This window comes from Montipora foliosa, chromosome 13 (assembly GCF_036669935.1).
Source record: "Montipora foliosa isolate CH-2021 chromosome 13, ASM3666993v2, whole genome shotgun sequence".
NCBI lineage: Eukaryota > Metazoa > Cnidaria > Anthozoa > Scleractinia > Acroporidae > Montipora > Montipora foliosa.
The window spans coordinates 34863421-34878420 of record NC_090881.1 but is presented as its reverse complement, the minus strand read 5'-3'; the positions used below and the strand labels follow the sequence as shown (position 1 = coordinate 34878420).

At 42.9% G+C, this 15000-nt stretch overlaps 1 protein-coding gene across 1 annotated transcript in view; it reads left to right on the top strand.

Moving 5' to 3' along the window:
- LOC137982099 (mediator of RNA polymerase II transcription subunit 12-like protein) overlaps positions 1-15000 on the top strand; it is a 48590-nt gene that overhangs the window by 32442 nt on the left and 1148 nt on the right. Inside the window, exons 32-40 of the mRNA XM_068829146.1 lie at positions 79-197; positions 975-1104; positions 3435-3605; positions 4202-4514; positions 6992-7364; positions 9095-9470; positions 11647-11860; positions 13017-13340; positions 14022-15000. The exon at positions 14022-15000 is cut by the window's right edge and continues 1148 nt beyond it. Of these exons, the coding sequence (XP_068685247.1) occupies positions 79-197; positions 975-1104; positions 3435-3605; positions 4202-4514; positions 6992-7364; positions 9095-9470; positions 11647-11860; positions 13017-13340; positions 14022-14254 (2253 nt within the window). The 3' untranslated portion in view covers positions 14255-15000. The remainder of the gene's footprint in view (positions 1-78; positions 198-974; positions 1105-3434; positions 3606-4201; positions 4515-6991; positions 7365-9094; positions 9471-11646; positions 11861-13016; positions 13341-14021) is intronic.

Below are 15000 nucleotides of genomic sequence, written 5' to 3'. Positions count from 1 at the left end.
TCAAGATGATTTAGACTTAATGTGTCTAATAGGTTGACCTTTCAAGCCAATAAGCCAGAATACCTTTAATCCTTTCAGCTTGGCGCCATGTTTGACACCATTCAGCGTAGCAGCCAGCTGTCGAGTGACTGGGCCACTCTCCTCTTCCAACTCGTGAGCTCTGGAACAATCACCGCTGACTCGCTTCCCACCAAGAAGTAGGTGACCGTGTGGTAAAAAACATTAGGAATGTGAATAATAATAATAATAATAATAATAATAATAATAATGATAATGATAATGATAATAATAATAATAACAACAACAACAACACGGACCATCATCGTCATAGCAACAACAACAACAACAATAATAGTAATAATAATTATAATAATAATAAACAGGAATTGCCTGGTCTAAGAACAAATTGATCACATCCTCAAATTTTAGTTATTGGACTGGCGCCTAGTTTACCTTAATTGGTTGGCTTTGCAGAACAGACTCATGATAGTCTGATAGAGGGTGTGATGTTTATTGAGGAAGCCTCATGACTTAATGGGTGCTGATCACCAGCTCAGGACAATTCCCAACCAATGGAATTGTGTATGCAAGGTTGTGGTATTAAATGGCATATTCTATAATACGTCTTTTTTTTACTTTCTAAATGCCAGCCACTATTTTTCATGGGACGCGTGCCCACTTTCGCATAATATGGCAATGTGGCCTAAAAAACCTCATTGGCTCACTCATGAGTTAATTTTCTCAATAAACAAACAGATAGTTTTTGAGGTCTTTGGAGCTTTTTGAATACTTCAAGACAAGACTACAATCGTTGGGAGTAGGGTTCGATGATCGATGTGTTGCCCTGAGGAATAAGACTTGACACAGAATGAATTTGCATTCAACGTGTGTAACATTTTACCAAGGCCTCCTTTTACGATTAATCGAATTCGTGCCCTTTTCATGTGATCTATTTTGTTCTGTATTATATGCAGGGAGTTGTTGACAAACGTTCTCGACATGGTATCTGTATTGATAAGTGTTGTGTCCAACACGGAGTCAACCCATGGTCAGTCCGCTGATGAAAGCCGTAAAGCTATTTTTGCTCTCTTCAAAAAGCTTAAGGTTTGTTTAAAAGAGCTGCAACAGGAGGTTTTTATGAACTGTGTATATTTTGACGCTGACGTCAACAATTCAACCTCGTTCCCAGGGTCTCTTTGTTGTTGACAATGGAGAGATCCTGGGAACGAAAAAAAAGGGTAAAGTCACTGCTTACGAGCCGTAAGGCCCATCAGGCCGGCGCTTACCTCCGGTTTCCGTAGCATGAAGCGACTAGGAGTATTTCTACTCCCTCCTGGATGGGATGCTAGTCCATCGCAGGGTTACCCCCAGCATTTCGCCGGTACCCATTTATACACCTGTGCCGGGTTGTTCGAAAGCCGATTAATTTAATCCAGAATTAGCGTCAAGTATTGTTTTTTGTTTTCAACTTTTTGGTGAAAGTTTCTTCTGCTTATTTTCGTTTTTCAAAATTGACGTCTTTCAATGTAAAATCTCACCGAGTATCAGCGTTGAACAGCATTTGGGAGTAGAGAAATAAACGCCTTGGTTAATTCTTAATCTGGGATTAGCGTTAATCGGCTTTTGAACAACCGGGCCCAGGGTGGAGAGAGGCACCGTGAGAGTAAAGTGTCTTTCCCAAGAACACAACACAATGTCCCCCGGCCAGGACCCGAACCCGGACCACTCGATCCGGAGTTGAGCACATTAACCATGAGGCCAACGCGCCTCCCTGGGAACGAAGTTGGTGAACAATTCAGAGAAAGAAGTTAAGGAAAAGGAGCCATGCCGGAGGAGATAAGATTCTATTTGAAATTGAAACTGTCATTTGACAAATTCTTCCCTTTGATTCAGTCAACCGTCATAGTGACTGGTCATTTGCGTGAACTCTTTCTTTTCCCGAAACTCTGCTTAAATAGCACTCTTTTCAATTGACGTCAGTATTTAGCGCCCAAAGCGTTATAAGATTAATATGCAGACACAACAAAGAAATTTTTTTGCAACGTTTGTGCGCATTTCAATCCCATAATGCGTTATAAGAAGGTGTTACGATCTATGCCATTGATGTTGAAACACTGATTGAACACTAAAACATTGATATTTAAACAACTGTTCGATACGCAGTTCGCTCCCTGGGTGCATAACAATTTGATGAACAAGTCAATTCCGCGCTGGCAAAGTCTCTGTATATTTGTTAACACGAGGTGGAAAAAGACTGCCCTTTATCGCCACGTATTCTGTTGATCATGCCCTAATGTTGCTTGGTGGCCAACGATTTCAGGCTCAGTGCCAGTCAGCAGATTATTCTACCAGGCATGCGTGTCAAAAGGCTGTGTCAAGAACTAGTTCTTTTTGTCCACACTCGCGTGTTCGGCGGCTATATTAAAGAGCGTTGCGTGCCAGAGCAGTCTCCCTTATGTGGTGTTTAAGGAGGCTCGAACCAGTTTCAACGCTTCCAATTGACGCTCTTATTAGAAGGAACGGCACCAGAACGATGTATAGTATATTGGCAATATTGTGGTACCAAATGAAACACGAATTATTGCTGAACAAGATACAGTCATTAGAGTGACGTAATATGTCACCATGGCAACGGGCAAGCCCTGTAAAAACACCCCTCATTTTGTTTTTAGTTGCTTATATCTCAAAAACGATTTCGGTGACCCCCATTTTTTTATTTCTGAAAAGTAATCAGAAGGTCATGATGAAACGTTCTGCAAAGTCTTAAAAAATCTATCAAGTGGATTCAGAACCACCTTACATTTTAAACTTTGCCGAAAGTTTCATCGTGGCCTTCTAATCACTTTTCAACAATAAAAAAAGGGGGGTCACCGAGTTCGTGTTTGAGATATGAGCAACTAAATCCAAAATATAGGGTGTTTTTACTGGTCTTTTCCGTTTCCAAGGTAACTTATTACATCACAATAATGATCACATCTTGTTTGGAAAGAATCGGTGTTTCATATGGTACCATAACATTGCAGTTACGTGATGCAGTGTTGTATCGTTATTCGATCTAATCTACGTGTTGAAACCCGTTCGAGCCACCACTGTTGGCAGGGAAGCTAGTCAATCTTAAGCGAATCTTTTTTGACACGTCAAGGGGCTTGAGTTTCCAGCTGATGATAATGCTTAATATCTTTCTTGTATCACATTACTCGCTTGGGTGGTCAAGTAAAGAACATGAAAAAATCTAGGCCATAGAAATAACTGAAGAAGCTATAAATCAATGATCATTTTATGAAGGGAATGCAAAATCTGGATTCCCTGGGTATAAACCTCTCTTAGCACAGTGGACACTGATAAAGACGTTTGTCTTAAGAGGTCGGTACCTATTTTGCCAGTTGTCCTATTAATTTTCATTTTACTTTCAACGCTATATTTAATTATTTCAGCGGGAATTTGCCGGTAAAAACCCAGGTGACATCATGCAGCAATGCAAGCAGCTTCTCCCGCTCCCCTCTCTGTCACATAGTGTCTTCACCGTTTCCCCTGTAAGTGAGACACCAGGAACCTCTGGACAGGCCACCGACAAGCTCCCCTCAAGTGGAGGGACAAGTTGCCAGGTAGTTCTTTCATTACGAGCCAATGATGTGACCAGCTCAATCTTCGTGATACAAAGTGCGTTACACCAGCGTCTAACAGCTGATCATGGGTTCGAATCCCCTCAGTACAAGCCTGACGCGCAGAACGTATGCGCAATAACAATAGTCGGCACCGTCCTTGAGATTTATGTCATGTCACGCATTCTCCACCATTTACTGTCATTACTTTCGCAACACAAATTTTGGAACTCACTCCCAGCCAATCTAAGATCTGATTCATCGCTCATAGTTTTTAAGAATAAGATTAAGACTTTGCTCTTCAAAGAGGCTTTAAATAATTGGGGTTTAATTTGTATAACAATATTGTAATTTAAGTAGAAGTGGTCTTAATTTTTAATTACAAATATTATAAAGCGCCATTGAGCTTTGGAAATGAGCAATCTATAAATTCATGAATATTATTATTAACATTGCGACATTCCTGCCAGCTGTCGAAAGTTGCGTCGATAATCTTCAAATCAGAATAGCAGAATAGGATCAAAACCTCTGATTTTTCACCAGGTTGCACTGTGAACCTAAAGTTACCTGACTTACACTTTCTTTGGTCTGATCAACAGGGTCTCCAAATAACTGGGAAACAGAGAATCAGTGCCTGGGATCTCATGGAGGGGTCCAAAAACCCTTCTCCGTTATCTTGGGCGTGGTTCGGTGCGGTGCGGATTGAGCGCAAACCTCTGAGATACGAGCAGGATTTTCGCAGACTCTTGCATCACACGCACCCAAGGCGACGCCCTCTCAGCTACTTTCTTAATCCGTCGCCGGATAAGGAAGACGAACAGGATGAGGAGGAGGAAAGTACTGAGGCTGACGCTGTCGCAGTCGATAGATCCAACCAACCTTCGACGCCACAAACACCTGCTGATAGTAGAGGTATTGGTCACCTACACAATCGGCGTCAAAAATTGTTGGACACATTTATCCTTTAGGGTTTATTTCAAGCTCGGTGCGAAAATGCCCCGCTCCCCCTCACCCCCGGGACAATGTTGTCATTTTATGTTGCCGACGAGCCTTGTGTACAGCGGTACAACGTTGATTTGGGGGGAGGGGAGGGGGTATCCCTGAAAAGTACTTTTTGTACTATTTTTCTTTGAAAACAGTTAAAACTGTCGTTGCCAGTGTGCTCTGTTGGCAAAGTGTCTCAACTAATTTTGTCGCCGATTGTAGTTACTTGAATTTCCCAAGTACAGAGACTATGGTTATACACGGTACCGTTTGAAGTGCCCCTGTGACCAAAAAATCAATTCTTATTTTTCTTTGGATTTCAAAACTATGCTAACGCATTTACTCCAGGGGTTCCCCGTTGACGAGTAAAATCGTCTGGCGTTAGACAGAGTAAAATACTAAGTCTGGCCGGTTTAGGCCGGTTTGGACGTCAGTGGGTTAACTAAACACTAAGCGACGAAAATTTGAAGCCTTGATTTCAAAAAGACACGTGTCTCTTTTAACTGGAATTTCTCTATTGAATGGTCCGCCATTACTAACTTTAAGATCTTGAGAGAGCTGGATCGAGGAGAAAATGACGTCAAAGGCTCACTAGTTTAGGAATGCAATGCGTGTGTACGCCGCAGAATTAATATGCAGCACGAGAGTTTTGGGCTTTCAGACTTTCAAACTCGCGTTTTGCATATCTAATAAGCTGCCCTCACACGCTGAGGGTTTAAGCTAGTGAGCCTTTGACGTCACTTTTCCCTGGATTCAACCCTCTGATGTCTAATCGGTCAATTTTGAAGGTGAGTAATGGCGGACCGTGAAATGCAAAACTTACACTCAAAGTAAACGGCCTTTGGATTAAAATCAGAGCTCAGAATTTTGCCAGTCAGGTTTTAAGCAAACACACTTTCAAAATCTGAAGAAAAAAGGAAGTGATTTCTTTTATTGCAGGGGCTTTTTAAAGCTTGCGATCTTGTAAAGCTGTAAAAAAAAAGTAACAGCTGAAAGCAACGTAACCGTGTTAATCCTTTGACTCTAGGGAGTGATCGGTATTTAAATTCACCTCACAATTTCAATACACTGTCAGGTGGACAAGTATTGAGAAAAACGATTTTTAACAACTAAGGAATGTTATCGTGGTGCAATAAAAATTGTTATGGCCAGCCGCCAATTTCAATGCACTGTCAGGTGGACACGTATTGAGAATGAAGATTATAATCAGCCAAGGAATGTTATCTTGATATAACACGAAATTCTCATGAACAACCAACAAAGAAATCTAAGGTGCTATTTAGGGGAATGAAGTTTTAAATCATGGGAGTGGTTGGTTGGTTAAACCCAACTAGGAGAAGGCAGTCACCGTGATTGGTGGCCGGAGTGGGTTTTGAAACCGGGGCGTCTGTCTGCAATTCTTGCGTCCAAACCACTGGGCTACGCAGCCACCTCTTTTATTTCGAGGAGGGGCCGGCTCACCAGATACAGTGACTTACAATACACAGCTTGTTGTTGTCGTTTTTTGTTTCGGTGATGAACAGGATCACGAGGCTGTGTGGCGAAACAGTATTTATTACGTAGAAGGATTTAATTAGCCTCTTGTTTCACATTTCCGTTCACTTCAACAAGAGCTTAATTGAAATATTTGGACGTCATCATTATTATCTTGATCGCCATCATTATCATTATCATTTTCATCATCATTATCATCTTCGTCATCATCATTGTTATCTTTGCCGTCATCATTATTTATCATCTTCGTCATCATCAGCATTATCATCTTCGTCATCATCATTATCATCGTCATCATCATTATTGTCACCTTCGTCATCATCATCATTATCATCTTCGTCATCATCATCAATATCACCTTCGTCATCATCGTTATCATTTTCGCCATCATCATCATTATCACCTTCGTCATCATCATCATTATCATCTTCGTCATCATTATTTATCATCTTCGTCATCATCATCATTATCACCTTCGTCATCATCGTTATCATTTTCGCCATCATCATCATTATCACCTTCGTCATCATCGTTATCATTTTCGCCATCATCATTATCACCTTCGTCATCATCACAATCCCATAATACACATGTATTAGCCCTCTAAACGTTTGCATAACCATTGTTTGCAATTTCTCCTGGGACATGAAAATGTCCCAAAAGAAGTCGAAAACAATGCCTATGCAGATTTGGGGGGGGGGGGGGGTAAAAGAGGTGTATTATGGGATTTGTGCAAGTAGTGAATCATCATCTTCCTCATCATCATCATCTTCTTCTTTTAGTGACTATGAAGTGTAAGAAATTCTTTCGAAGAGTGGGGATTCAGGCTTCGAACTGCTTAATTTGTTCCATCAACCACAATGATATTTTCGTTAAAAAATCGTGTTTTTTTTCATGATGTATTGTTACAGGTATGACGCCCTCAGCCATCCCACAGACTATGCCAGCCGCTAACGTGTCTTCAACGCATGGCATGTCAGGAAACGTTCCTCCAAACCAGGTCATTGTGCCAGATGACAAACAAACAAAACCCAAAGCCGTCAAGCGGACGAAGCGCCCGCCAAAACCCCCAGCTATGTCCAAGAAGATGCAGCAGCAACTCTTTCAACAGCAGAAACAGCAGCAATACCTCGCACAGCAGACTGGGATGTTGTTTGGCCAAGCCACTCAACAGCAGCAACAGCAACAACAGCAGCAGCAGCAACAGCAGCAGCAACAAGCGTTCTATCAACAACAGAGGGCGCTTTCAGGGCAGCCAGGCATGCCGCCTCAACAGCAGCAAAGGTACAGTGAGTGATTCCTTAATAACCTTTGGAAATGTTGACCTCTTAGCATATTTTAAAGTAAGAATTACAGTGCAACGCGCCTTACCGTGGCCACCCAACAAACTTTCACATTTGACAATTTGCGTTTAAACACGTCAACTCAACAACCCATGCAACGGTGTTCAACTTACAACTGTACATGTGCGAACTTTGCAAGGAGGCGTAATTGTCAATCAAATTCACACATCCTGATTGGCGGACAGTTTGTAAAAAACTTTGTTAGGTGGCCACGGTAAGGCGCGTCGCACTGTAACAATAGGGAGCTTACGAAACGAGGACGACGACGGCTACGAGGACTTCATTTAAAAATACGAGTTCGCGTTATTCATATCACTACGAAACTATTTCATGTCGTTTCGCGTTAAAAATGTGTAGTAACTGTCGAGGAATTAAACTGGTATGAGTGAGTTGGAAGCGTAGAGAGAGAACTGAAAATTCATCGTCATGTGCTAACGTCCTCCACAGAACCTTGAATTTGGTCATTTCACGTCGTCATTTAGGAGATGACGGCAAAGAAATGTACCAAAATGTAAAAAGCACGTGCAGAGCGTGCAGAGCCATTGTTTTTGCTCACTAAACGTATTGTTTTATAGGGTCGTCGTTGCCGTCGGCGTCGTCGTTTCGTAAGCTCCCTAATAGGGAGCTTACGAAACGACGACGATGAAGTTACGATTCAAAGACCCAAAGTTTCGACGCTGCTATCTAGTGTCTTCCTTTAATATGCTGCCAAGATTTTTTGTTTTTCCTGTTAGTAAGCAGCAGGTTCTGCTCCACTTGTTTTCCTTTTTTGACGGAGGTGGAGTAGCACCTTAACTAACGCCACATTATGAGCTTTAAACCACGAGTCACCCTTTGCTTTTTGCTAAACGACTTGCTAACAACCATGTCAGCGGTGAGAGACTCGGTGAAATACATGAAAATTGAGCCTGCAATCGTTTCATGGAACATACTGCGTGGTCAAAGATGGCGCCCAAACTTGAGATTTCATTGCTGAACAAAGCTGCAGGTTTATTCCTTATTTTCTGCAAGTTTCCATTGAACGAAAAGCGATCAGAACGAAAGTAGATTCTCTATTATAATATTATAACATTTGATGGCATTCATGAAAAGACATTTGTTAAAACTTCACTCGTCCAACGGACGACCTTTGGAGTTATTATACTCGTCCGGACTGGTCTTTACTCGTCTGGGACAACAGGAAGATTGTGAATGTGGATCCCTGGACTGTAAATATCTTTTTGAGTTTGTTATCGAGACTTCCAAACAAATCCTTTGAACTTTTTTTAGCCCCCAAGTCTGGGCTGCCTGTGATCGAATTATCGTTTATGGAAATTAAATACAAATGCTGTTTGTTGTTGCCCATCCTTTCCCAGCATCTACATGTAAAATAGTATGAAGACATCACAATGTGCAGCACATATCAATTGGAAAACACCTCAACTGCCATCCGTGTTATCTTAGGCGGTAGTGAAAACGATTACTAGTCTAATCTAAATCGATGTTGTGAAAGCTCGCACGTGGGTGATATGTGTGCCACACCCTCTTCTGTTAAAATAAAGTATTGGAAGTCTCGCTTGTTGCAAGTTCTAATGGTTGGGTTGGATCGAGCATGAAATGGAGGCTAGCCTCCAGTTCATGCTAGATCCAGTCTAACCGAGAGAATACGGAACTGGCCTATTGCATTTAAAGGTTGGCAAATCCCACGGGAATGCAGAACCCACTGACTGATCTGCGGACCATGTTGGCATCGCACACCCCACAGAACACAGTACCGCATCAGGGTCAGAGGACAACGCCTTCGCTGGTGTCTTTACAAACCGAGATTATGATGCAAAAAATGAGGCAGAAACAACAGCAGCAGCAACAACAACAACAACAACAGCAGTCACAGACGTTGCAGCAAGCTATGTTTATGCCGCAACAAACCTCCATCCTCAAGCAAAAGCTGCAAATGGGGCAAACTCAGTTACCACAGCAACAGCAGCAGCCGCAACCCCAACAACAACAACAACAACAACAACAACAGGCCAGCCAGCAATTGAGGCATTTACCGCAGGCTAACCAGGTACCTTAGGCTTACGCTCTTCGCCAAAATGTCGACAAATAAAATCAAGTAGCTGTTTGAGTACGTTTTCTTTACGACTTGTGTGAAATTTTACTCTTGCTTCACAAAAATGGAATTGCGCAGTAAATTATAGAGAGTTGTGCCCAAATGCTTCTTTCCCTGGGTTTTAATGTTTTTGTAGACTGTGTTCATAAATGGCGGCCAGAGAATTATTCCTTTGTCCTTGTGATAAAAAGAGCAGCTAGCCTCGTTCTCATGTACAAAATACAGAAGAAATGTTGCCTTAGAACGAAGCTTGTTGGTCTCATTATCACGAAGACATCTATTGACAAAGCGAATTTAAATTTCCGTGGCCGTCTTGAAGGAAGATCCTGTTAAGGTAAATTTCAGCTCTGGTTAGCTCTTGACCCTTTATTTTCCTCCCTTCCTTTTTCTTAAGGTCTTTTCGCCTTTTTGGGTTGGAGATGAGAGACTCCGGGATCGAGGGTGTTACCTGTCATCTCTCCTCTCATTGACATCAAGAGGTCACCAATGGGAGCATCTATACCCATAAATTCCATGAGTCAACCCTTTCCCGAGTAGATTTATTTTTGCGAACAGGTTTTTCACGCAAGCAGTATCCAATTCTTTTACAAGAGTGTTGAATCTCCCAAGGGCGATTGGCTTTTACAACAGTGGGAGTGTTGAATCTCCCAAGGGAGATTGGCTTTTACAACAGTGGGAGTGTTGAATCACCCAAGTGAGATTAGCGTTTGCAACAGTGGGAGTGTTGAATCTCCCAAGGGAGACTGGCTTTTACAACAGTGGGAGTGTTGAATCTCCCAAGGGAGATTGGCTTTTACAACAGTGGGAGTGTTGAATCTCCCAAGGGAGATTGGCATTTACAACAGTGGGAGTGTTGAATCTCCCAAGGGAGATTGGCTTTTACAACAGTGGGAGTGTTGAATCTCCCAAGGGATACTGGCTTTTACAACAGTGAGAGTGTTGAATCTCCCAAGGGAGATTGGCGTTTACAACAGTGGGAGTGTTGAATCACCCAAGGGAGATTGGCGTTTACAACAGTGGGGGTGTTGAATCACCCAAGGGAGATTGGCGTTTACAACAGTGGGAGTGTTGAATCTCCCAAGGGAGACTGGTGTTTACAGCAGTGGGAGTGTTGAATCTCCCAAGGGATACTGGCTTTTACAACAGTGAGAGTGTTGAATCTCCCAAGGGAGATTGGCGTTTACAACAGTGGGAGTGTTGAATCACCCAAGGGAGATTGGCGTTTACAACAGTGGGGGTGTTGAATCACCCAAGGGAGATTGGCGTTTACAACAGTGGGAGTGTTGAATCTCCCAAGGGAGGCGTTCTATAAATATATCTACTCGGGAACACCGATGCCAAATATGGGAGATCGAGGCTCCCCTTGATTAGCTCCTTCTGACATGACACAGCGCCTTTTCATAGAGCAATGTCACTAACTTGTAACTTATTAAAGAGGAAACTTCATCGCCTGCAAATTTAACATATCGTTATTTCTAGAATACGCGATGTTTTTAATATGTCCGTTGTGATATGTTAAGTCTTGTTACGGGGTATTTACGTGAGACCGGGACGAACTCAGACCGGTATGAACTTAGACCGGTATGAAATTTTTGTAGACGTTTACGTTAAACTGGGACGAGATGCTTGGTTTATTTATTTAGCTTCGCCTAATTTGAACCAATATTTATAAACATAGGATTATTAGGTAGGGAGACCACTACAGCCTAGCCGATTACAGTGGATCCCTTGGTGCCTGGTTTCAGGATGAAATGATATGTTTTTGTCAAATAAATATATGGCTGACCCAACAGCATACAAGCTTGAAATTTCTGGACCCGGTCTGAGATTTGTTGTCATTTACATGACACCGGTACGAACTCAGACCGGTTCGAGAATTTATCGTCTCGGTCCAGCAACCGAGACGAAGTCTGAATGGTCTTAGTTCATTGTCAGGCCGGTCTCATGTAAACGCATATAAAACCATATTTTCTTAACAATGGTGCTCCGCGCGCGGAGCACTGCTAAAAAGAGATGTATGGAGGCCGATACAAACTCATGCTGGTCTGAGTTCGTCCCGGTCTCATGTAACTAACCCCTTAGATTAATAACCTGTTGGCATTTCAACATTTTCTCCACTTTTCCTTCTCAGCTTCAAGCGGTGCAAGGCGCTGCTCAGATGCACCCTAACCAACAGTACTCGTTCACTCAACCCCAGCGCCCCCCGAACCTGGCTATTGCTGGAACCCAGGGCGCTGCCCGCCCTAGTTTAGTCTCCACACCGTCAACACCGACAACTATGACTCTTCCATCGTCCCTTGCTGGCATGGTCACTCAGCAGGCTTTCAACACATCTGCTTATCAAGGTAAACCTAGATTATTACTCATTACTTAGTCTTAACGTATCCTCGTCTCTCTTTAACTTCGATGAATGATAAGCTTTACTTTATTCGAAAGAGCCTTGTGAAGCGAACCAAGAGCTTGCGTGGCTTTTGCGGACAGAGGTCCCCCATGCTTCTCTCAGGAACTTCAATGACCGTTTCGTTTCCTGTGTAGCTCTTATCACCCAATAAGGGGGGTGGGGTGGGGGACGCTGTATGGAGGTAAAGGACCCATCTTTCATGCCATTGATACCAGCTTTCAGGCTGACATTAAAGCGATAGGCGTGAACAGAAGGCGCTTACTGGCTTAAAGCGTGTTGGGCACGTGACATGGCGGTCTCTCTGATAGGCCTAGAGCAAAAAGACGTTTTAAAAACTTTAAGCGGGATGGGGTGCCGGGGGATGAAGCAGGAAACGTTTGCAGGCAATCCCCGGTGTTTTACCAAATCTTTAGAGTTAAAATAAAGAAATTCTAAAAGTTAGTTTTTCCATGAGAAGATTGACACGAAAGTGATAGACGGTACTTTTCCCGATAAAAGAATATTCCTGGCTAAGATATCAGACTGTTTTATACGCTATGATACCGGGCACGCGGAAATAGGCTTTTTGTGTACAAGAAAATGACAAAAACCTGCTCCGTTTTCCCCAGCCTAGTCAATGTTTGAAGAAAGAGTAAGTCTTGATAGAAACCTCATTGCTTTTTTTATGTAAATTCCAACTAAGTAGCATAAGAAAAACTAACATAAGAAAAGCACGGAGGTCTGTATATATCATAACAAGGTAAACACCGGCCTCACTTTCATTTGGAGGCAAGGGAAATTATATTTCCCCGGAGGGTTACTTACCTGACGGGGCGATGTGATTCTCCAAACCCCTCGCAGACTGATGTGAGCAATACTGAAGGAGAACGAAGCACGTAACTGTAAAAAAGGCCTATTTTGATGATTTACTTTGGACGATAGGGGAATCGGTGAACGAAAACATGGTCACGTGAGTTCACTTCATTCTCTTAAGCAAAGCTAGAGGACAGCCAAACAGAAAATATTTCTTAAACTGGAGGCTGAAGGACACTTGCCTGAGAATATTTTGTAGATTAAACGAGTTTTTGAGGAACGAAACATTTTTTCTACACTCCTTGCAGTATCGCAAAACCTTACAAGAGCAATACAAGCTCAGCAGCAACAACAACAAGTCCAACAACAGCAACAACAGCAACAGCAACAGCAGCAGCAACAACAGTTTTCGTTGGCTGGTCAGCGGGCGATCCAACCACAACCGCAACCCACTCTACAGCATGCGCAGATGAATCCAGTCGCTCCAATACAGCAAACGTTTCAATCACAGTACCAACAGGGAAACATTAACAGACAACAGAGACTGTTAGCTAATCTTCAGCAACAACAACAACAACAAGGTCGACAGGCTGCCGCAGAGCTAGTCAGACAACTTCATAGGCAATTTTCAGGTAGGGTTTAAGCATCACATCATTAAAATGGTTGCGACAGCAAACCTTTTCGTGACATTAAACACTCAACGACTGGTCCCAAGGGAAACAGTTCATTTTGTTTCCCAAGAATCTCGATGTTTTCCCGAGGCACGGCCGAGGGAAACATTGAAATTCGAGGGAAACAAAATGAACTGTTTCCCGAGGGACCAGTCGGTGGGTGATTTGTTATGTAGCACAACAAGAAAAACGTGCAACGGCAACAGCAACGGCGGTCGTCGGTCAACATTCGCGGGTAGCAGTGCACTGTTACCCTCTGACGTCATAGATTTTGCACTGTTGCCCGCTCAAAGACTTTTGGCGGGAAAAGTTTAATTGTTAGATGCGACCTCGAAGTAACCAATGAGAGCGCGCGCTGTTGGAAGAAAAAATTCAGCTATATAACAACATGAATTACTGGGACTGGACTGAGGGTGACAGTCGACTCCAACATTCACCAACACTTGTCTCACTACACGCGCGTTCGCACTGCAGCCGCGTCTCTTCAATTTTAAGAGATAGCTCATTATGCATTGCACTTTCAATAGTCAGTCCGTGGCTGACTGATCAGAAAACGATAGCATTGTGCAAATGAGGAAAAAATGTAAACAAAGATTCGCCTATATCGCTTTAATTAATCCATCTTGTTCCTCCTCTCTTCAGGCGGTCAAGAATTGTCTGCTCTCCCACCTCAATTCACGCAGACCCCGGACATTACTCTTCAAAGACAGCATTCGGCGCCACCAGACATTGGTCTTTCCAGACAAGTCCCCCCTACCCAAGATATCACTCAGTTTACTCGACAGCTTTCGACCCCAGCCCCTCAAGATTTAACACAGCAGGCCCAACAACAACAGTACACAGGAAATCCACAGTACCAGGGTCCACAGTTCTAAAGAAAAACGGGTGAAGGATGTTGTCGGTGGATGCGCTAACAGAAATTCCCACAACGCTAAGCTCGACGCTACGAGTAAAGCTTGATTACCGGTATTGCTTAAGAGTACCATTTCTCGGTTTTCATTTGTTGGGCACCTTTTCCCCGTTGATCTATTGAGATAATAAACCCCGTAAGGAAGTCTTGCTTTGCGATTTGGAAGCGTGTTTGTGAGATTTGTTTTCGTAAAGTACAACGAAGGAGATTTATTATCTCATTAGTGCCTCTGAACAATTACTTATTTGCGGGCGGAGATACAAAATTACCTTTAGAAGCCTGCACTTGTGAGGAACCAAATTTTTTTTACATGTAAATTAAGAGAAAGAATTGTTCAGAGATCATTGAAGCTTTGCGAGCCACTCATGCTACTAGAATCCCGTTAGCCGCGCTCAACGGTTCAAGGCAGTTCGTAGCCCGCGCCATGAAACCATCAGAGAAGGTTGTGTTCACTATCAAATAGATTAACAAGGTTTGCATACCAACATCCACGAAAAGGTTTAGAAGCGGGCTTTTCGGGAGACAGTCCTTCTTTATAGTGAAATGAAAATCTCAAATGGAATCTCTTTCGTGTGCCCAGTTGTCAACCTTAAGGACCTGGCTAATCCTTCATTTCTTGCGCTTCATTCTACACCGATCCGTTACAACTTACAACAGTTTCTCAACGAATTTCTCCCGAGACTGGAGAAAGCTGGCTGTTTCTCTTCGAGG